Source organism: Capricornis sumatraensis, chromosome 4, assembly GCF_032405125.1.
Source record: "Capricornis sumatraensis isolate serow.1 chromosome 4, serow.2, whole genome shotgun sequence".
In the NCBI taxonomy this organism is placed as follows: Eukaryota; Metazoa; Chordata; class Mammalia; order Artiodactyla; family Bovidae; genus Capricornis; species Capricornis sumatraensis.
The window spans coordinates 126,059,414-126,083,434 of record NC_091072.1 but is presented as its reverse complement, the minus strand read 5'-3'; the positions used below and the strand labels follow the sequence as shown (position 1 = coordinate 126,083,434).

Sequence of the window (24,021 nt, the reverse complement as noted above, 5' to 3'; positions counted from 1 at the left end):
TGTTTGGATGTGAGAGTTGGACTATAAAGAAAGCTAAATGCCAAAGAAGTGATGCTTTTGAACTGTGGTGCTGAAGAAAACTCTTGAGAGTCCCTTGGACAGCAAGGAGATCCAGCCAGTCCATCCTAAAGGAAATCAGTCCTGAATATGCATTGGAAGGACTGATGCTGAAGCTGAAACTCCGATACTCTGACCACCTGATGGTGAAGACCTGACTCATTTGAAAAGACCCTGATGCTGGGAAAGATTGAAGGCAGGAGGAGAAGGGGACAATAGAGGATGAGATGGTTGGATGACATCACCGACTCAATGGACATGAGTTTGAGTAAATTCTGGGAGTTGGTGATGGACAGGGAAGCCTGGCATGCTGCAATTCATGGGGTCACAAAGAGTCGGACACAACTGAGCTACTGAACTGAACTGAACCACTTTATTGGGCTTCCCTCATGGCTCAACTGGTAAAGAATCTGGCCTGCAATTCAGGAGACCTGGGTTCAATCCCTGGGTGGGGAAGATCCCCTGGAGAAGGGAATGGCAACCCACTCCAATATTCTTGCCTGAAGAATTCCTTGGACATAGGTGCCTAGTAGGCTACAGTCCTTGGGGTTACAGAGTCAGACACAGACTAAGCGACTAACCACGCACGCACCCCCTCATTACCAGCTGCTCAGGAAATGTAGGTTATATACCCTATAACTTAATGAACAGAATGTATTCTTCCATAACTTTGCATGTACTGTTCTCTTTGCTTGTAATACCTTTTCAAGCTGATCAGCCTTGCAACTTCATATGAATCCTCTAATAAACCTCACATGTGACCTCTCTTAGATGTCTCCTAGCTTCCTTTTCCCTGCCTCCTTCCACCAGTTAGCCTTCCTTTCATTGTGTTTATGGTTATTGCCTGTATGCACGTCTGCCAAGCTCAATTAGACTGCAGTCACTGAGGATAGGATAGCGTATTTCATTCATCTTTATATTCCCAACATCTAGTACAGTGTCTATCTGGCATATTAGCTTTCAGTACATTTTGAAAAAACCCCAATCTGATTTGAATTGAATTCTTTGACATAACTCAGTTAAAAGTTTAGGTTTGGTAACTAAAATAGTTGTCAGTAACTTTTTAATCCATTACAGATATTTAACCTCTTCCTATTTTTCATGATTTTTGAGTAACTTGGATTTTTTTAATAGTAAAACTGTTCTCCGTTCTCTAGCACAATGCCTTACTTGTAATCATGAGAAGTGGAATATTACAGTGATTCATGTCGTAGGCAAAGGGAGTTTATAAATAAGATGGTAGAAGGTGGCATATTTGTGTGTTCAGTGAAACAGATGCTTCATTGCCTTCTGTTACATTGGAATTCGTTGACCATTGCATGAAGTAGCTATTGTGTTTTTCCTTGTATTGAATTCAAGCTTACAATGAGAAGAAACATGATAGATTGAAATTATTCTTTTGTGTTTTTTTTACTGTGTTTCTATGTTCCTTGCAACATGTTCTACCACTGAGAAGCAGTATGATTTGAGACAGATTATTTAATTGCTCTGGGCTTCAATTTCCCATTCTGTAAAACAGATATGAACAGTACTACCTCATAGGGTTGCTGTGAAAGTTAAATGAAGTAATATATGTCAGGTGCTTTCTCATCCCATGCCACTTGCCTCACCTTGGCCTTCATTCAGCTCTGAACGTACTAAGCTCGTTCCTGCCTCCAGCCTTTATAGATACTTTTTCCTCTACTGGGATCACAGCCTTCATCTGACAGCTCCCACTCAGCTCAACATTCCATATATTAGACTGGCAGTTCTAGGAGAGCACGATGCCTGGGACAGTAGTTGTATAACAGATATGTACTGAGTGAGTGAATAATAGAGCTGACTGTGTGGACAAGAGAACAGGATCATGTGGAATGGAAGGTTGCTTCCTCTAGGAATGTAATCAGAGCAGGTTCTCTTGTGGTAGGCAAGGAAGAAAAGAGACCATATATACATATATGTATTGTATACATACCTAAGTCGAATGGTGAAATGGTAAATGTTTAGTACTTGAGATATTAAAATTGAAGTCTACAAACTAATCAGACTCTGCCTAAATGATGATCAGTTTGAGCTTTACATTGGTTATTTTTAAGTGCACTCCCCCAATAATTTGAATATCTGTTGTTTATGCTTTAAAATTAATACATGCCAACTACTCTTTGAAGAAAAAGAAATTTTTTACAATTGCCCACTTCAATCCTGGCTGTAATTTCAGAAGCAATAAAAATTTGGCAGTGAATTACAGCTCAGGGTACAAAATTATATATGAAAGGTAATCATAGCTTTGCTTTTAAAAAATGAATTTAGAAGGACATGCACTGGCTATCAACAGTATTGATTGATTTTCTTCAAATGTCTGAAGTGTCTAGTAATTTGCATGACAGATATTATGTGTGAAAGACCTGTGCTGTGCTTAGTTGCTCAGTCATGTCCCACTCTTTGAGACCCCATGGACTGTAGCCCACCAGGCTCCTCAGACCCTAGGGGTTCTCCAGGCAAGAATACTGGAGTGGGTTGCCATGCCTTCTTCCAGGGAGTCTTCCCAACCCAGGGATCGAATCCACGTCTCCTGCATTGCATGCGGATTCTTTACCATATGATGTCATCCATCAGAAAGAATTGCCTCTTTTTTTCTCTTAGGCAGAGATGATCACTGGCTTATCATTTTAATCCAATCATAATTGAGCTGGAGTGGGACTGGGTTGCAGTTTTTTCAGATTTTGTTCACCTGTGTCTCTTTCTCAAGCATTTTGTTTAGGAACTTGGTGAATCTGCTTCCACATCTCAAAGCCTGCTTAAGAGTCACTTGTGCCTTTGGGAAGTTTTGAGCTTAACTTGATAACCTCTAGCCCTTGCAGCAGAATCTAGCAGATAGATGTCTTGATAGGGAGACTGGTTGTGTGTTTGAAACAGGGCTTTCCTCTACTAGGAGTCTGCCTCCTAACCACTGCAAGAATACAAGAGATTTGCTTTTTAGAAGCTTGATTCAGCCTCCCAAGTTTTCCAGAAGTAGTACCAGAACTAAAACCAGTCATTTTTGGGACTCTTCAATTCCAATCTGTCACACAAACCCTGGATGACAGCTCAAAAACCTCATTTCTTTTCCCTTTTCCCAAGTAGAGTCCTTCCACATGGGCCAGGTGCCAGTCTCATACAGAATTGGAAATGGTCTCAGGGCAGAAAATGGGTAGGTGTTTTCAGAAGGATGCTTCCCAGGTCCTTGCAGCCCGAAATTCACATTCATCTAGTCCTTACTGATTCTGGCACTCTCTGGTATCTTTACTGCCTGGCTTTTTTTCCGGTTGAAGCCAGAGCAGAGGCAGGCTGTGACCTGTTACATCCTATTTGAAAGTGGAAATCATAATGTAAAATTTTAAAAAAAAATTGGGAGTTTTTTTTCCCCTCAAGGATTTTATATCTGTACCTCTTTAAGTGAAAAATATTCTGAAGTGACAAGCATTATATAAAATATTATTGCTTTTTTATCAGTTACAAAGACTAGAAGATTATTTTGGAATTGCTTTTTTGTTTTTCTTCATTTTCAGGATATTTTATTAAGGAAACATTTTACCAAGGTTCAGTAACAGAAACAAGTAAGGGTGCCGTTCTCAAGGGTGGGGAGAGTAGGGTGCTATCACACCCTGTATATGAAGGGGGGAGAGGGAAGTGCTGCGAGCTGTGGGTGGGCGGGCCACCTGATGGGGCTGTGGGGCGTGGTCCCTGTAAGGAGAGAGTTGGGAAGACAGCGGTGACCTCACTCTCCATCATTCTCTAGGTCTCCTCCTGGCCCCTCCCATTAGCCAAACCCAGCCAGGAGCCAGAATTCAAGGGATTCCAGGCAGGGTCCATTGAGATTACTTTTTTTTTAACTTAGTTATTTTTGGCTGTGCTGGATCTTCGTTGCTGTGTGTGGGCATTCTCTAGTTGCGATGTGCGGGCTTCTCATTGTCGTGGCTTCTCTTGTCGGCAGAGCACAGGCTCTAGAGTGTGAGCTCAGTAGTTGTGGCTCACAGGCTTAGTTGTACCATGGCATGTAGGGTTTTTCCAGAAGCTTTGGAAATCACTAGTCTTTTCATGACTTACTGGGTGGCAAAATGAGATCTGAATGGATGAGAAGCTATTTATAGCCTTTGTTTATCCCATTTAGTGTGAATATTCATGCCTGTTGCTAGAAAAGTAGTAGTCTGTCTGATTAGGGGTTGCTGCTGTCACCTTCTTTGGAGAGGTTACATAATTTATGGTGTATGTGCCACTCTGAACCATTCCCAGGTGACTGTGACCCTATGTTTAAATTCTGTAATATTTAGTTTTCTTATCTGTAGAGATATTAAAATCTAATCCAGTAGATCTTAATACAAATTCTATTAATTACACATGTAAGTATTGAAGTACCAGGTATATAGTAAGTATTCAAATTTGGGAGATTGTTACTATTATTATCTTGGAAGTTATATTGAGCTGGGCCGAGTTTGGATCCTAAAGCTAGAATATATGGAAAAACAAGAGTTTTGTTAATCTTGCAGCTGACAGTGACTATTTAGAACAGTAGAAAGTGTACATGTGTGCGTGCTGAGTTGCTTCAGTTGTGCCCGACTCTGCAAGCCTGTGGACTGTAGCCCGCCAGTGTCCTCTGTCCATGAGATTCTCCAAGCAAGAATACTGGAGCAGGTTGCCATTTCCTTCTTCAGGGGGTCTTCCTATCCCAGAGATCGAACCCAGGTCTCTTATGTCTCCTGCGTTGACAGGCAGGTTCTTTATCACTAGAACCACCTGGGAGTTGCAGTGGTTTTCATGTCACTGCACACATAGAAAATTCTCTCCTGAGATAAATGAAGGAGGGGGATGTTTGTGGGCATCCCTGCTACTCCCGGCTCACTGGGCACCTTGAGTGCCTAGGAATTAGTATCATGGCACAACTGTAAACACATATACCAAATATAAGGGGAAGATTAAAAATGTTGGAAATTGTTAGTGGATTTAATGTGGTTAGCTCCTCTGTTTAAGCATCTATTTCAAGTCAGTTAAGAAAATCCAGATAAACCTAGGTGAAATAATTTTTTAAACAGTTGTTTCTTAATTGCTTACTTTCTAACAGTTCAGAATGAGATGGAGTGACTGTTTTGCTTAATGAGAGATGTAGTGACTGTTTTGCTTAATGCTTTATAAAATGTGTTCGTTAAGCTCAGTTTATTTCACTTGTAAGTTAGAATTATGAAGAAACTCTGACACTATCTTGAACATTTAAAGCATTGGCAAGAGTAGATAGGCCCAGTAACGTATTTAATTTAGGGCATTTACTTTGTTAAGGGGCTGACATTTATTCCTTCCTCATATATTACAGTGTTGGAGAAGGAAATGCCAATCCACTCCAGCACTCTAGCCTGGAAAATCCCATGGACGGAGGAGCCTGATAGGCTACAGTCCATGGGGTCGCAAAGAGTCGGACACGACTGAGCAACTTCACTGTTACAGTGAAAGCTAGGCAGGGTACTGTCATTCTGTCAGATTTTTTTTTTTTTAATGTACAGACTTAGAGTTTGGCTGTTAGAAGTTATTTGCAACAAGGTTGTGGAGACTGAGCACAAAAAGAAATTATTCCATATCCTCCCTGCCCCTCTGCCAAGCCTAAAACCTCCCTTACCAGGCAAAAGGGGGCACAGAGTTGGTTCTCAGCTGGATAAGATGTTTCTAGAACTTAAGTTGGAACATTGTCCTCAGCCATAAACTCAGCATAAGGAGGTGGGGCAGACACAGGGGAGCTGTGAGCGGAGACCCCGCTTCGGCTGAGGAATTTGGGAGCTGAGGAAACACTCTGTGTCTGTTTGTTTCTCTTGAAGAAGAGAGTCCACAGTTTGAAGGATTAAAGGAGGGTTTCTTCTTCTTGTGGATCTCTGTGGTGGAGGAGCTTCTTGCCGGGGCTTTAGTGATCCAAGTGGGGTTTGCTGAGTCAGTGGCATCCCGGTGGCTTGTTTGCCTTTGGCGGGGCTCCTGTGCATCCTTTGAGAGACGACAGATTGCTCCTGCTTCTCTCTTCTCAGGAGCTCTTGGGGCGGGAGTGGGGATGGGAGAGAGGCATGGCTGGAAATCCTCCTTCTTGCTAACTCATTTGGTTCCAAGGCGCCTTGGAGCTCTTGTCTGCTCAAGCTGTGGTCTATTTCAAGAGGAGTTTTCAAAGTTAGAATGTAATTTCTGACAGCCTTACAAACCTGCCTTCATTTTTAATACTTTAAAAACTTTATAATTTTGGGGATTTACCACCTTCAAATGTTGTAAGACTAGTGGCTCATTCCATAATAGCCTATGGCTCACAATACTGTTATGTGTTAATTTGGAAAGAATGTGGCTGGTATTCAGCACTTCTCTGAACCAGGGTGTATTACATATGAGCTGTGTTGCTTGATTTTTTTTCACAGAATGTTACATCTTCATTTAAATCATAAATCTGAATTATATTAATCTAAAACCTACCAATGTTCCCTAAAATAACATGGTAATACTTTCTGTAAGAAAAAATAAGTAGTATTGAAAATTATTTCCATTTTAGGAACAGAAAGTTATGATAATAACAAAATTCCAGAATATATAGTCATTATAACTAAAAATCACAAAACTTTATATTTTAATTTTTATTATAATAATTGGTCTTCCCCTTGTGATCCCCACAGGCATGTTACAAAGATAAATATAGTCTCCTTTCAGCTCTCATAGTTTTAACCTCAGAAATGTTTGCTGTGTTAGAGTTTAGAGTCTAGAAAGCTACAAGGAGTGAGTTTTCTGTGTCTTTTGGGAAACAGTCTTCCTTTGTAAGTGCCATTTATAGGGCAGATAAAGTATAAATTCTGTGGATAGAATTAGTGAGTGGTAATGAGGTATTCATGTAATAAGGGTGTGCAGCCCACAGCTGTTAGTGCAGGTAGGCAGCTGTACTGGATAAGGGAGGTGAATCAAGGTGAACATGCAAAGTGTTGACCAGACTTTGTCTTTGAGTAATAATTCTCAAAATCAGAGATTTTTTTTTTTCTTTTCAGAAAACTGAAGAGTGGGAGAAAAAGAAGACTGAAGCAGATATGGAAGAATATGTATGGAAAGACAGCTCCTCAGAAAAAAACATCCTGGAGACCCTTTTCCAAATTAAAGCTGCTGAGAAAAATCCAGAACTAAGTAAAGAGGAGCTCCTTAGTACTAAAGAAGTTGAAGATTACAAAAATTCTGTTGTTAGTCTTAAGAATGAGGGGGACAATGAGCATACCCTTTCTCAGTACAAAGAATCAGTGAAGAGACTATTACATTTGATGTGAATTATATAGAAAAATTTCCTTGATTTACTAATTTTATGATACATATGTAATCATTAATTTGATATAAAGTTGAAATTTTTTTTAAAAAAAGCCATTGTTTTCCTACATTAGAGTTAAAATTATTCCTTTCATTCTAAGATACAAGGGCAATGATTATTCAAAGGTTTTCTTATATACTGGGGCAGTCAGACTAATTTGATTCTGATTTCTTCTGGTCCTAAAGCGTTTGAATTTTATTTCTGCCATAACCCGTTAGTATTCATACACACATATATACACACAATATTGTTCTTTTGTCACCTGCTCTATCTTTCTCTACAAATCAGTACTTACTGGTTGCTTTTGAATAATGATTTTGGTTATTTAGGAAGTTCGGCTCAAAACCCAGTCCCCTGGCTGCAGTTTAGTGTTTTGTCTACATAACTGCTACCTGCCTAGTGAGGTTTTTGCAGATGCTGATTCTGATTAGAAACAGGTTCTTGGCAGTATTTTCTAACCTAAGAAGTTTGTTCCATCCCTCTGTTCTGGGATCACGTTATGTTGATTCAGTTCTGTTTAGCATCCTGTTTCCATTTTCTTTGGCTCATTTCTCCAAGCCCAAACTTGCAGAAAAGTGGAAGTGGAGGTTGACTGATATTCACCTCTCTGGAAGCCCCAGCTAGAACTTCCACAGCTCAGGAAAGAGATAAGATATAAAGACCTTTAATTGGAATAAATGATAGTGATCAGTGCCCTAAGAAACATTTCATTCCATTTAGCTGTCAATTGAATACTTTTAAATATATCTGTGAGTCATTTCTTACCACTTTTAAAGTTGTCGACAAGTAATTTAAAATTGAAAGAAAGGAATTATGGAGGCTATTATTTGCTTAAAACTTACATTGCTTAACAGAATTTGAGAATATAACATGCTAAAAGGAATTTCAGAATAGCTTCTCAAAAGATGTATATAAATTGAAGGTATGACTTGGTATTAGCAAGACCAAGAGTCCATAGGTTATGAAGGATAACAGTAGAGCTTCAGGTTCCATCCTCCATTGGATGGAGATAGCGAATAAAAAACAAAGTAGATACAACTGAACTTCTTGATCTGATTTAAAGCATATGTAAATGTATCGAAATGTTACATTTCTTAGAGACCTTAAGAGTTATGGAGAACTCAGATGCTGAAACAGGATTGAAGAAGGAACATAAGAACAGTAGAAGCTGAGGAGAGGTGGTTATTTGGAAACACGTGGAGAGGTGGTCATTAGGGTCCTCAGTCCTGGACTAATAGTATAGTGCAGATCGAAGCAGACGGAGTAACGATGTGTAATAAAGATTTTCACTTTGCCCAAAGAGATTCTGGCCTCTTCTGTCACCTTGTGGGCGGTAATCTGTCATACCTCATGGAAGTGTCTTTGTTTAGGGCAGGAATTGGTCACAATGGATTTTAGGGTGGGGCTAGCTACACCTAATAGTCTTAGGCATGCTGGAAAAACCAACCGTGTGTTTCAGGGTTGGGGGGGCTTTGAGTCTCAGTAAATCAGTCCACCTACTAGCTGAGATCAACTGCCCAGGTAATTGATCAGTCAGGTATATCTGTGTAACAGAGCTTCGACAAAAATGTAGAACACTGAGGCTCCAGTAAGCTTCACTGGTTGACAATACTCTGGACATATCGTCATACACTGGTGCTGGGGGAGTCACGCATCCTGCTTCCACAGGGAGAAGACAGTGTCTTACAAAGTTGTGAGTGTGGAACCCCCCTGAAATTCATCCTAGGTACTTCTTACCTTGGCTGATTTTAATCCATATCCTTTCCCTATAGTAAACTGTGGCTTCCCTGGTGGCTCAGATGGTAAAGAATCTGCCTGTAATGCAGGAGACCTGGGTTTGATCCCTGGGTTGGAAAGATCCTCTGGAGAAGGACATGGCAACCCATTCCAGCATTCTTGCCTGGAGAATCCTATGCACAGAGGAAGCTGGCGGCTATAGTCCATGGGGTCACAAAGAGACATGACTGAGCACCTAACACTTTTCACTTTCATAATAAACCGTAAGTATAACAGCTTTCATTGAGTTCTGTAAATTCCTCTAGTGAAGTACAGAACCTGAGAGTGGTTTTGGGACTTGCCATCCCCCAAACTTATAGTTGGTGTCACAAGTAAGGGAGATCTTGTAGAAGACTGTGCCCTTTTAACCTTTGCAGTTTGACTAACTGAGCAACTGATTTGAAGACTCTTAGGTTGTGGCATTGACACCTAATGGCAATATCTTAGGGCGGTAAGATTAACACTACAAAACTGCTGTCATTGTATTGTTAGCAATAATTAAACAGCACTATTTGTCCTTATTTAGATTCTTGCTCTTTAAGCTCTTAATGGATCTAATATCACAATGAACGTAATGAATATCCTTTTAATGAGGTTTCTAAGGGACACTTTTTGCTATATTGATAATGTGATCACTTCTGACTTCAAACGTAAATTCCGTGGCTCAGAAGTTGCTTATACACATAGGCAACTAAAAAATGGGACAGACGTGTTTTCTCAATTGTAAGGGGCTTTAGTTTTCTCTTTGCATATTTTCTTTCCAGATTGGTAAATATATCACACAATATTGGACTTAATATAGACTTTTCCCCCAAAGGTCTTGGCCAGTTTCAGTGTCAGAAAGATTTTGATAATCGTGGTTATTTCTTAAATGTGTGTAACAACCTTAGCCTTTGTTGTTGACTAAGCCCTGAAATCTTTGTTTCTTGAAAGTTTTAAATTCTATTCAGAAGTTCTCTTCAGTCCCTCTGACTTCCAGTAAGGACATGATTTCAGGTCTATTTGTTTTTGCTTCTTGGCCAAACTTTTGGGTCACCTTTACAGTTTAAGTTTCCTCTGTTTATCTGATGGTCAAAGGTAGAGACTGAAGAAGAGGGCTAAGAATTTGTTTTCTTACAAAGTAAGTATGTTTTTCCTAAATTGTGGTCATTTTTATAAAAACTGCAATTTTAGGGAACAAATAAAATTCTGAAGGAATCTCAAGGAAGAAAAAAATTTTTTTTAGTAACCCTAGTTTGTTGGGAAACCTTCAGACAATTTGTATATATTTGAAAGAAAAGTAACCCTTTAAAAGAATGTGTATACAAATCATAGCTTCCCAGATAACTTAAATATCTTTTTAGAGTAAATCTTGGTATTCCCTCTAAATTGCATGGTTTTTGTTTTTTTTTTTACTAGTGTATTAAGAAACATATATGGGGAGGAAATGGCAACCCACTCCAACCCATTTTCTTGCCTGGAAAATCCCGTGAACAGAGGAGAGTGACGGGCTATAGTCATGGGGTTGCAAAGAGTGGACACAACTGAGTGACTGAACGTGCACACACATACTTACTACAAATAGCTGTTTAATGTCTGTGCTCCCATTAAAAAATATTTTCAAGGATGAGACTAAGGGTCTAAAGTTTAAGATCATTAGAGATGGTAATTTAGTTTTCTACACTTAAAGAGTTGGAGTATAAGATCTAGGGGGTGAGTCTAGTGTAAGGAGTGGACAGAGCTTGAAATACCTAGAGCTAGTATTTGCCCTGGGAAAACAATGTATACAACTGAGGAACATAAACTAAAACTCCCAACATTAATTCAACAGAAAACTCAGAAATCTCTGCCATAATTATTGAGAGGCATGTTTTAGAAAATGAAGAGGATGGATTAGGATTGAGAAAGATTAATCAGTTGAACATAGAAAACTATATAAAAGATCAAGAAGCTTTTTTGCTCAAACCACTGCAAGATTTCATTAACATATGTGATGCTAATATGACCTTAATGGGAGAAAAATATTATGGTGTTTTCCTCTATCTTTTTTCCATGCTTACTGGGAAAGTGGAGACTTGTAGTCCAATGGGGATTTCAAGCGTGGACTTTTGAACCATACTGCCTATGAAATCTGGCTTTGCTACATACTAGCTGTGTGACTTTCAGCAATATACTTCGCCTTTTTTCTCCTGTTTCCTCGTCTGTAAAATATCAGTGTGATAGTTAATGAAAACCCACAGAGTTCTAAATATTCAACAAGTCGATATACATACAGCACTTAGAAGAGTATCTCCTATTTTGTGCTGAATAACTGCAGGGGTCAGAATTTTGAAGCTTGGCAAAGGGTACACTATTCAAGAAATGGATATAATCACAACAAGCAGTTATGTTTATCAAACATTGGCCTTCTTTAGAGATTGGTATGAATGGGCATCTGTGCTATATTTTTTTTTTCCTTTTTTTTTTTTTTAACCAAATTGCTTGTCTTAAGCAAACAAAATGATACTCTTGAAAACTCACCTTTCATCAGTAAGAAAACTCCTTCCGATTGGCACATTTTTTAGTTTGCCTGGGTCCTGACTTTCTCTGCCCTGGTTTATACTGGCTGTACTGCTTTCGACAGCAACCAGATGCCAGGATGACTACACAAGAGCAAAGAAAGATGACAGAGGTGCAGAGGGCCACAGGAACCAGCCACGTCTTTGCAGGAGTCACAGGTGCCCCATCGGGTGTTGAGTCTTCATTCTCAGATGTATGGTTTCTGCTGTTGTACCCTTTGGTCTTGTTTAGTAATTGTTTACTGCTGTTGAGTTGGGAGGGACTAGGCATACGAGAAAGTTTTGTGTCTCTGGGCACAAAGAAAGGAGAAACAGTCTTGTTATCTGGATTGTTGATGTCAGTACTGGCTGACACCATATTTATCTTTGTGGTAATGGAGTCATTCAGGGCAATGAATCTTGCCCAAGAGCCTGTGGTCAATTCCTTGGAATACCTAGTATTATTTGCGGTTGCCAACAAATCTTGATGTGTGGTTGGTGACGGAGCCTCTATTGATGGTAGCATTTGGTTTATCATGGTGGTTTGTTGTTTATCTAAATACATAGCTTTTAGAATCCTTAGTCTCTCCCATGTATCAGATGAAGAACGGGTATTTAGATATGTGGGCAGTGATTGTTCAAAAACCAGCAAATCAGGATCTATACCTGAAAAATAAGTAAGGCATCATTTATTTTTAGTTTAGCAGAGAGGGCCCTAAAGTACAGTTTAGTGCAGTCCTGGATTTTGCCTCTCTGAGTTATGAACTAAGCTAATTGCCAGTTCCACTAGTGCACATTTCTCAAAGGCTTTGAGACATACTGACCACATTTGAATTCTTAACTTTCTAAGACATCTTCTATTGGGAACAAACTTGGCTACATCATAGAGAAAACTTTGTATCTGCCAGGGCTTTTAGGCAACAATAGCAGCAGTGAGGGCAAGAACTTCAGAAACAGTAACCATTTGATATGAGTAACATTTTAGAGTTAAACAAAATGAGCCCGGAGAAGTGTAGCTATGGAAAATTATTTGCAGAGCCCTAAATCTCATCCCTTGGCAGTGCCTCCGGTCTTCTTCAGTGTTTGTCCTCTCTCCTCTTATAAACTCCTTTCCGGCTGGCTTCAGAAACTGTTTCCCTTTCAGCCTCTCTTGTTCTCTCTCTCTCTCAGCACACCAACATCCACTTCCTTCATGTCCTTTCTGACTTTGTTTTGTGCTTTCTGTCATGCTGTTTCCATCCTCTATTCTGCCAAAATTCTGCTTCTAGAGTGGTCAGGACCTTCCCTCTTTCCTGATTGCTGGGAGTCACTGCTTTGACTTTTCTCTTGTCCTTGACACTGATGGCCACCTCTCCTTGAATTCTTCTTCCGACTCCCTGCCCTGGGAGAAAAGTTACGACCAACCTAGACAGCATATTAAAAAGCAGAGACATTACTTTGCCAACAAAGGTCTACTAGTCAAAGCGATAGTTTTTCCGGTAGTCATGTATGGATGTGAGAGTTGGACTATAAAGAAACCTGAGCACTGAAGAATTAATGCTTTTGAACTGCGGTGTTGGAGAAGACTCTTGAGAGTCCCTTGGGCTGCAAGGAGATCCAACCAGTCTATCCTAAAGGAAATCAATCCTGAGTATTCATTGGAAGAACTGATGCTGAAGCTGAAACTCCAATACTTTGACCACCTGATTCAAAGAACTGACTCGTTTGAAAAGACCCTGATGCTGGGAAAGACTGAAGGCGGGAGGAGAAGGAGACAGCAGAGGAAGAAATGGTTGGATGGCACCACTGACTCAATGGCCATAACTCCAGGAGTTGGTGATGGACAGGGAGGCCTGGCGTGCTGCCGTCCATGGGGTCACAAAGAGTCAGACACGACTGAGTGACTGAACTAAACTGACTCCCTGCATCACAGATTCCTTTGGCACTTTATCTCAGGCTGCCTGTGTCCCATATTTTCCTTCCTCTGTTGGTTCTCTCTTTGGTCCTAACTGGATTGCATGATTTCTACAGTCTTTAGTCCTTGGTTTTCTGTGGTATTTCTCTGCATTCCATATAACCTCTGCCCCAACCACACCCCCCAAGCTCCCCACCCCAGTGCCACTGCCAAAAATGCTATCCTCATTGTCACTACTACATTGATGACCCTGAAATCCATGTGCCCAATTTTTTCCCCTTTCTTGAGCTCTGATCTCATTTCTCCTGTGCACTACTGGATGTTCCCACCTAAACATCTCACATCACCACTGACATTTTCAGAACCATCATCTTATCTACCTCCTTGTCTTGTTCAGAGGCATCATCATTCTTCCATCACCCATGAGAGACTGCACTGCTAAGGGATTTTTGACTCCTCTCTTCTCTCTCTCCCTTTTTTTTTTTTTTTTTTTTTGCCTGGAGGGATCTTACTTCCCAGAGAAGGGATCAAACCTGTGTCAATGCAGCAGAAGCGCAGAGTCAACCACTGGACTGCAGGGTTAAGACTTCTTCTCTATCCAAAAACTAAGTGCTATCCGATCCCTTCCCAATATGCTGGTAACTATCCCTCTCCTTCATTGCAAGTAAAATCGCCTTGGTCTGGCCTGCATTCTGCTTATAATTTTCCTGGACTAAGATAACCAGACACATCACTCTAATGATAGCGTTTTATCATTAAATATCTTTGTTGTTTCCATATTTCTGACAAAGTCAAACCAACAGTCCCCTCTGTCCTTTTGTTACCTGGCCTACCCTATCCTACCCATATTTCCATTGCAACCCCAAATGTGTCCATACTGTAGCGACATCAGTGTTCTTACTCTCCTGGGGAGTGACATAGACTCCTTACCTCTACGCCCTCTTCCATGAAGCCTCCCCTGAATAATCGAGCTTTCTTTAGCTCCCCACCCTCAACCTTTTGAACCTTTGTACTTGAGGCAGTATCACCGATTTTTAACTGTATGTCTTTAACTGTGAGACTTCTTTCCTCAGCTAGATTAGAAGGAACTTGAGGGCAGAGACACAGCTGCAGTGATACACACAGCTTGTGGGCAACAAGCGCAGATCAATATCTCCTTTGTATTGTGATGGCAAAAATCGACCTTTGATGTTTACTAATCTGGACCCTGAGATTATATACATGGGCAAAGGACACTTAAATAATGTGTTTTTCTAAAGTAAAACATACTGGTTATCTTGGGACCAGAAATTAATATGTGGCAGTAAGTGTATTTCCCATCCCCGAATCAATCTTTGTAGAATCCTTGTATATAGTGTCAGCAAGCCTCAAAAGTGACATTTAGCATATTACTTACTTCTTAGTTGTATTCTTAACGACTATAGTAGAAATACCTATTTTGGCTCCTGTTGAAGGCTCTTGGGATAAATGAAATACAATATTCTTGTTCAGTCACATATGATTTGTTATCTGGGACAAAGTCATCCTTGCCGAACATGCCAAATTAATGAGAATTTCCTTTTACTTTCTGCCTTGGAAGCCCCAAACTTTTCCAGACAGAGTTCACTGGAAAATAAATACTTAGAAATTCATACATGGCTTCTTCCAGCCAATTTCTAGGTTATTTGCCTCTACTAAAATATTAGACATTCTTAGAAACACAAGCAAAATACATAAATCATTACCATCTGTTATGTTATATAAAATGGCACTGGTTCCAGGCTCCAATATGCAGCTGTCCAGGGTTGGGCAGTGAACATGGAGGCAGTTGACATTGTCATGAATAGGATCGTGGAAGAAGACGGCCAGGTTACAGGACACTGAAAAGGAAGCAGGCAAAGTATGTCTGCTTGACTTCTGCAGCTTGATAAGCTCTGAGTAGCTTATGTTTCTTTCACAAACACTGGATTAACAGTTCATTGCAGGGCCTTTCAGACATCTAACTATGAACTGAGAGCAGCTATTTCTGTGAAGATGGGGAAATGCCTCTTCAAAAGAAAATACTGATTTGTCTTTCAGTAATCGTTTGTACATTCACAAGCTACATAGGATTACCTGGAATTATTTTGCAATCCAAGTATTTCATGTTCAGGAAAACTCAATTGACTACAAAAACCTGTCCCCAGAAGGGAGATTTATAATATCATAATATTCTAATCTGATGTTTACAGTATGAGATTTCCAGGCATAATACCCTCTTGGAATGCTAAGGGATTCACCAGAGAAAGAAATAGGACAATAAATGGACAAATGCTATAACAGAAAGGGGAGTGATGGGAAAAGCAAAAACAGCACTGACTTGCTGGAAGAGGCTCAGGTGGTATAGAGGCAGCAGTGTTAAACATGACCTTGACCCTGACTGCAGGTGTGTGCCAGCCCTGTGCTGCTAAGCTACGTCCAGTGAAAGCTAATCAGAGGAAGGGAGTAGACCGACAGGGTGGCTAGCGTTTGGAATTGTAGGGGGCATTGCTCTCCCCAGCTCCTCTTTTCTAAGGAGATTTGCTCCTTAAAAGGTATCATATTATTTCTGGATAACTTTTAAGTCAGATTTATGGAGTGCATATCTTCAGTCTTGTCATCCCTGTAGTGCGGCACAGATTTTCCTCCTGCTGCTGAATAGTAGGAACCGTGTGATAAGAAATATTCTTTGACCCAAAGGTATCAGCTTCTTTAATAAAATGAGATTACAGAGGGATAGTGTACTGTTACCAGACCTCAGAGTGTGCCTGCAGCTGCTGTGGAACGGTTGGCAGAACCTGCTCCGCTTCTGTGTAAGGCTAACTGGGGGGGTTACCTCTCCCCCATTACTTTTGGGACACCCCATGTTTCTGCTCTCTTTATTTTTCCAGGAGGAAGAATGAGAGAAAAGTCAATTAATAATTCATTGCTAATACATTATAGATTACCAAGACATTTTCCCTGAGGACTGTGCTGTAAAGTTCAAGGAAAAGGAAGAAAGAACATCATTCCAATTTAGACATCTGAATTTCTGATAAGAAAGCAGTGGATCCTGTAGGGATTAATTTTTTAAGATCTTTTACATTCTTCATGTGTATTTCAGAGTTCCAGCTCTGAGTAGGTTAGCTGCTGCAGGATGGTAGCATTTTGAAGTTCTGGCTTCCAGGTAAAAAGAGATGTGTGTTTGTGCCTTTTCTTCTGGAGAAGGAAAGCCACAACCCCAGAAGACTCTCAAATCCTGCAATTCCAAATGGATGCATTTAGTATCTGTGAAAGTCCATAGTCCATAGTTTCCCTGGTGTGGAAAATAAGGTAAATTCATGGCATGGGAAAATGGGGGAAAGTTATCACCCCTCCCTCATCTGCTCTCAGTGAATGTTTCTGGGGTTATAAGCATCTGGAAGCTGAAAATTTGCTACCTTTTTCAAAATTCCCCTTTAATAAATTAATTGGTCTCTTCTGTGCCTGATTAAATTTGAGGGCTTAGTCTGTGACAGCTTCTTATACTGGGGTCTCTTGACAGTTTAGATTCTCCAAGGAGCTCCAACCTGCACCCTAGAAATCTTAGATGGATAATTGGGTAAGAGGCAATTAATGTCAGTATGAGAACACAGGAAGAAAGTGTGGAACAAGAGAATTATTTTAAAGTGCTGTGTCACTTTTGTTCTTTCCAAGTAGCTTTCAAATCTTGGAAAAGAAAGAAATTAAGGCAAATGTAACTTGAAATTCTGCAACAATGAAGCATTTTTCTAATTACAGGCCTTGATTGTATTATATGAATTATATTTAACCCTGATTCCACATCTCATACCCAAAAAAATTACGTCAGGGTATTTCGTAGATTTCTTTCTTCCTTCCTCCCTCCCCAACTTTTGTTTCTCCCATCCTTCCTTCCTTTCTTCTCTCTTCTTTGCCTTTCTTCCTTTTTCTAGTTGATATATATCTCCCTATTTCTTTCAAAACATGAATCACAATCTAAATCCTATTCAATACATTCCCACATTTGGTGAACCCAAGCGAGCACATTTCAAAACTGTGGTGTGATACTAATATCACCAAAAGAACTTTGAAAAGGAAATTATTATAAATTCTTTTGGAATTATATATGCTGTATTCTGGGCTATAGAAATATTGTTAGTTAGCCCTCAAGGAAGTATTTTCATTTAGCACTTTAGTGAAGAGAAGTGGTTCTCTGTTACCAGCAGGTTCAGTGCCTCCTGGGTCATTGCTAGATTTATGAAGCAAGCTGGCGCTGACCTCAACTGCAAAGTCAGTCTCAGTGTCTCTCCCTCTCTGCCCACTGCCTCCTTCCGTGCATCTTCCCTAGTCTGGGTCAGTTGTTCACTGGACCCTCTGCCAAGGGCTCCTTCCCCAGGTCCTCATTTTAGAAGTTTGCCCTGATTTTCTCAGGTTATCATGGACACTTACCATCCTTCCTAAGACAGCAGTTCCGACTGCACTTCTGACCGGTGTTTTCAGAATAATACCTCAGGAACTGGGCCCCCAGCTTCTGAGACTCCTCCAGGTCAATCAGAAGACCTGGGAAGCGACGGATCCAGCAGTCTCTGTAAAACACGGTGGGCGAGCAAAGAGAGTTTGAGGTCCCCCCCATGCTCAGGAGCAGTATCACGTCTGCTGCTACCACCACCGCACGCATTTCCCTGGAATGAAGACTCGGCAGTAAGCCTGGCGACCAGACAGATGCTGGAGCTGACCATCAGGGTACAGAACAGCTGGGATTTCAGGGCTGTTGTGAAGGAAGAGCTTCCTTGGAACTTTGAGAAGGGTCACTTTCTAGAAAAGTAAAGCAGCTCTTTGACTGCACATTGATTTTTCTTTTGTTTCTTCCCAGTTGTACCCCACACCTTGGACTTGGTGACTTGCTGGTGTTAATTCTGAACACTTTCAAGGCCATATCAGTACTCTGTCCTTTAGCCTCTGGTAGACGTAGATTCTCTCCTCTGCTTTTCTTCTTTCTCTGAAAGGGAAGTCACAGACACCTTTTACCAAGTAAATATAAAGACAGTTTGAAACCCTAGCCAAGAGTCTTTCTGAGTAAAACAACAGTTCAGTCACTTGACGTCAGATAAAGGAAGGATCAGTTTCACTAGGAAACAAGACTTCATTTTGTCAGGATACTTCTGTCAGTTTCTTTGAGAAACTTGTGACTGCAGATTTTTTTTTTTTAGTGATCTTTTTTCTTTGAATTGAAGTTCTAATATTCAGAATCACTGGGGAAAAAAAAAAGTAAATGAAAAGTGAAAATGAAATAAAAATGAAAAAAAATTTTAACTTTGCAGTGATTTTGAAAACACTGAGTATGAATCCTGGTCACTTCTGGGGTCAGGCATTTGTTTCTGCAAAGGCCAGCCACATGCTTTTTGAAAAGATTAAAGATCCAGCCAAGAATATTTTGTTCAATCAAGAGTTTAAAGCATAATAGAAAACTGTGAAGAAGTTCAGTTTGGGGGTTTTCTGCTATTTATGTTTTCAAGTTACAAAGAAAACTGTGAAGCACATACATAAAGGCATCTCTGAAGCAGATGTAGTTACAGGAAATGTGCATTAGGGAAATAGTTTTAAATTTCTAAATATTAATAAAGTTACTTCCATTGCAATGCCAAAACATTTGAAAAAATATTAAGGGTTGTGAAAATGGCCTCTTTTGTGAAGATTGTGTTCCATGTTCCACAATATCCAAGATGAAATTGGTTCAAAGCAAAGAACTGTTGCTTTTTAATATCCACTTTTATACAAAGCACTAGTGGTAATTAGTTTGGGGTATAAAGTACTGTGTGTGGTTAGTCGCTTCAGTCGTGTCTGACTCTTTGCAGTGTCATGGACTGTAGCCTGCCAAGCTCCTCTGTCCATGGGATTCTCCAGGCAAAATACTAGAGTGGCTTGCCTTTCCTTCTCCAAGGAATCTTCTCGACCCAGGGATCGAACCCACGTCTCCTGCATCTCCGACATTGCATGTGGATTCTTTACACCTGAGCCACTGGGGAAGCCCAAAAATGCTGTACTGCTTTTTAAAAAAATGAAAAAAGGTGAAAATTTTCCCTCCTGTGATCTGTTTATCACACATTTTGAACTTTTATCTCTTCATCTGTCTACTAATAATAGTGTAATTATATCTTTTGATTTTTAGAAACATATAATATTAGTAATTAATAATAAAGAGGATGACAGTCAAAAGGCTGATTAACTTAAAAAATTTCTTCTGAGCAAAAATTAGAATAAGTCTTAACCTTGCATAAGCTACATAAAATACACTAAAAATAATAAATATTTTATTCTAATAAACTTCTTTTAAAAAACAAGTTTCAGTTGCTTACCTGCAAACAGGCTTTCATCTGTTCGGAGGAAAAAGGGAAGAAAGGCTTCCTAAAGGCAAAAACAGGAGACAGAGGAGGAACAAAAGAGTGCTCCCTGTTTTCCCCTGAGATTCCAGTAGCTGTTTGGATTAGTCCAAACCCTGGGGACATAAACCGGAAAGTCAACTTTCTAACCTCCACATCTTTCAGTCACATTAAATGTGGCTTCTTTTCTGTGATATATAATTCCTTGAAGTGCTCGTGTTTCTGGCGGGGGTAAGGGAACAATCCACAGTTGTTTAATCCTTTTGCTCTCAAATGATGTTCACGGGGTGATCAGGGTTGCATTTTAAAGAATCTACAAGTTCCAATGTAAAAGCAGGCTTTAAATTTTTTAAAACAAATTTTGGGGTGGTTGTTATACACTGAGTCTGGAAACAGGTAACTTCTTGGAGCCGGCTATTTTGAAAAGGAGAGATTAAAAGCAGGACGGGGGTAGGGGTCGGGGGTGGGGGTGGGGAGAGAGGGAGAAGACTACAATGAGCTGAGGTAGGGCCCGGAACCATCCTCCCAAGAGCCTGATTCAGTAGCTCTGAGATGGGAACCAGAGTTCTTATCTTTATATGAAGTGTCTCAGGTGATTTCCTAAGATGTCTGGAAAACACTGAAATAAGTGAAAGTTTTGGCTTCATGAAGATGCTCAGCATGAATTAAATAGAGCCATTTTAAGAACTGTTCTACTTTAAACATTTAAATTGCCCCCATGCTTTAATGAAAGCAAGAAATTTCAGTCTTTCTTATTAAAAAACAAAAAGGAAACAACTGTTTTAGAAATACAGGAGGGACTAAAAAATAGATATAAACAATTTTTAAGTGGCAGTGAGGTAACAGCAGACACTAAATTCAAAAGATGTTTGAAAAACAGTCAATATTTCATCTTTTTTAAAAGATAGTAACTGTAGTATTTACTTAACATTTTCATTTCACCAGTTCAGAAAATTGATGGAAATAATTTTTTAAAATGGGGCCTAAGAAATTGGAATATATCATTAATTTTTCTTAAAATGTTTTGTTTTTATTAAATGGATATACAAATGACAATCCACCCAGTGGGCAGAGGAACCTGGCGGGCTGCAGTCCCCAGATACAACTGAGTGACTGAGCCTGAGCATGCACTTCAAAAACCCAAATCATACAGAAAAGTACAAGAAGAAATAATAACCATCCAAGATCTTACAATCTTAAATCTTTCGGTAAACATCCTTCCAGACATCTCCATAAAAAAATACATGTGTACAATTTTACAAAAAATGGATTCATACTGTTTCAGAAACTGTTTTCAAACAATCCAATGCAAAATCATATGTTCAGTGTCTCTAAAGAAAGCTCTGCATCCAAAGTTGTAACAGTTCTACGGTATTCATTCTACTCATATACCAAAATTTACTCTGCACCTCAACTTCCTCAGCTGTAGAAGAGTATTAAAACAGATTGCAATCCATGTAAAGCACTTACAACATATAATAAACATTCAATAAATGTTAGCTACTGCTATTGTTATATGTTGTTTTTCAATCTTTTATTATTCAAAGCAACACTGTGATAAACATTTTGTACTTTGATTTTTCTCTCTTCTAGGTCAAAAGGTATATTTTCCATAAATTCTTTATTTTTCTTTTAAAATCTTTTTCTTATTTTTGGCTGTGCCAAGCAACTTAGTTCCCTGAAGAGAGAAAAAGTGAAAGTTGCTTAGTCGTGTCTGACTGTTTGCAACCCCATGGACTGTAGCCCACCAGGTTCCTCTCCCCATGAAATTCTCCAGGCAAGAATACTGGAGTAGGTAGTCATTCTCTTCTCCAGGGGATCTTCCCAAAGCAGATCAAACCCAGTCTCCTGAATTGCAGGCAGATTCTTTACTGTCTGAGCAACCAGGGAAGTCCATTAGTTCCCTGACCAGGGATCAAACCTGTGTCCCCTGCAGTGGAAGTCTGGAGACTTAACCACTGGACCACCAGGAAAGTCTCCATAAATTCTTAAAGAAATAGTCTAACTTTGTGTTTGACCCTTACTTTAGATTTTAGTAAAACAGACTGTTAAGTGTTTGAAGTGAATCATGGTGCCACAAAGGTCAGTCAATAACAGATCAATCAATAACAGATCTATAAAAGTGTATTTCCAGTTATAGACAAGCAACATTTTCATGAAGCTTAATAGTAATTTTAGGTCTTTGGTAAATAAAGTTTATAATGTTTTGACTGCATTTCTAGCTTAACAGAAAACTTACTTTGTGAGTTATTAAAATGATTCGATCTTTAAGAAACTTTCAATTCTAAATGACGTTACTATCATGTCAGGGGCCAATACAGGATCAGCACCTAGTACTGGCAAACTGACACCTCACATTACCTGCCTAAGATCTGCTCTGATAATATTATTGGGCGTGAATTATTTTCTAATGCATGCGCTTCTATGAGCGTGATCTTTTTTCACTTTGGTCCATTTTTAAATAGCAAGAAAACACCAGTCTAACGCATATCTATGACACCTGGGAAACAAAAGCATCCACTGGTGAAAGATTCTAAAGGGACCGAGGAAACACTAAGAGCCTGTTCTTAGCTGACCCACTGAATCTGGCATTGTTGCTGAAGGAGGCACAAATTCCAGGTTCAAGACTCTTTGACACAAGGGGCACCTCCTGGCCAAAGTTTCCCAGCCTAACACTGGAAGTGAATCATTGCCTTTCCAAACAGGATGCTACTGTCATGATCACGCACCCACAAAGAACCTTTGATGTCTCCACTACTTGCTCATTGAGAACAGAAGTGTGAGAGGTCCCATGTGAGACTGGAGCTTCATCAGTAATGATCTAAAGGCCACGTCAAACAAAGGGAATGCTAGAAGTTTTCCCCAGCATCCAAGAAAATACCTTGAAAGAGGCAAGTCATAGGTCCATCCTTGTTTCCTTCACTTTTCCCAGGGAGGCCAGGATCCACTAGAATTTTCTTCCCTGTCTTTAAATTTTTAGTTCCTTCTTCATAGTGTAGTATAAAGAAAATAAGGGATGACAATATCTCATGATGAAGCAGCTAAATTACACAGTGTGTGTGAGTGTTCAGTCATGTCCGACTTTGCGACCCCATGGACTGTAGACTGCCAGGCTCCTCTGTCCATGGGATTTTCCAGGCAAGAATGCTGGAATGGGTTGCCAGTTCCTTCTCCAGGGGATCATCCTGACCCAAGGATTGAACCCAGGTCTCCTGCACTGGTAGGTGGATCCTCTACCACTGCCCCAGGTGCGCCACCTGGGGAGCCCTAAGTCACACAGAAAGAAGCACCGTGTAACTGAACACTGTGTTGGAATGATTTCATGTTTTAGGATATGACTTCCTTCTCTGGTTTTTAACCTTTCCCCTCCTTAACATAATCGCTTCCCCGGTGCCTCTGTGGTAAAGAATCCACCTGCCAGTTGAGCAGATGGGGGAGATCCCTGGGTTGGGAGGATCCCCTAGAGAAGGAAATGTCAGCCCACTCCAGTATTCCTGTTCAGAAAAGCCCCATGGACAGAGCAACCTGGTGGGCAACCTGGTGGGCTACAGTCTGTGGGGTCGCAAGAGTCTGAAATGATTCAGCAGCTGAACAAACAACAACTTCCTAACAGAAGTTAATCAGCACTGTAGGAGGTTATCTTTTGTTGAAATATGGGGCATTGTACTCATGAAGAAGTTACTATTTAACACTTTGTCATTCATGAAGAAAGATGAAGCTTGTTAAAAAAATCCAAGGACATATTTTCCCCAGGTTGAGGACTACTATATTTGGCTCTCAGTCTCTGGGCAAAGAAAGTTTCCAAGGAGCTTTTGTTAAGATAAGAGTGAACACACACACACATACACACATACATTATTGCCCCCCAATCCTAACCCTTCTTCTACTCAAAGGTAACCTAATAAGTATCACTACCTACTCTCCCTTTCTAGAATTCCCTGGTAGCTCAGACGGTAAAGCGTCTGTCTACAATGCCGGAGACCCGGATTCCATCCCTGGGTCGGAAAGATCCCCTGGAGAAGGAAATGGCAATCCACTCCAGTACTATTGCCTGGAAAATCCCATGGACAGAGAAGCCTGGTAGGGTACAGTTCATGGGGTCAC

At 40.1% G+C, this 24,021-nt stretch overlaps 2 protein-coding genes across 2 annotated transcripts in view; one reads left to right on the top strand and one right to left on the bottom strand.

Annotated features, from left to right (window-relative positions):
- The window catches only part of MRPS35 (mitochondrial ribosomal protein S35), a 48,349-nt gene extending 39,694 nt beyond the window's left edge, over window positions 1–8,655 (top strand). Inside the window, exon 8 of the mRNA XM_068970937.1 lies at window positions 7,068–8,655. Coding sequence (XP_068827038.1) covers window positions 7,068–7,337 — 270 coding nt within the window. The 3' untranslated portion in view covers window positions 7,338–8,655. The remainder of the gene's footprint in view (window positions 1–7,067) is intronic.
- A 3,001-nt stretch (window positions 8,656–11,656) lies between these two features.
- MANSC4 (MANSC domain containing 4) lies at window positions 11,657–18,215 on the bottom strand. The gene is made up of 3 exons (XM_068971494.1): window positions 17,987–18,215; window positions 15,286–15,420; window positions 11,657–12,333 (listed from the first exon to the last, which is right to left on the bottom strand). Exons 1-3 carry the CDS (start codon window positions 18,213–18,215, stop codon window positions 11,657–11,659), a joined length of 1,041 nt encoding a protein of 346 aa, XP_068827595.1.
- Between the last annotated feature and the right edge of the window lie 5,806 nt (window positions 18,216–24,021).

Bases quoted from the DNA above. Each gene is read 5' to 3' on its own strand.
- MANSC4 (XM_068971494.1), bottom strand. From the start codon at position 18,215: ATGCGTGCGGTGGTGGTAGCAGCAGACGTGATACTGCTCCTGAGCATG. The intron at 15,421-17,986 runs GTAAGTGTCCAT...CTTCCTTTTCAG, and splicing joins CTGCTGTCTTAGGAAGGATG to TGTCCTGTAACCTGGCCGTC. The intron at 12,334-15,285 runs GTAATGATTTAT...CTTATTTTTCAG, and splicing joins TTTATATAACATAACAGATG to GTATAGATCCTGATTTGCTG.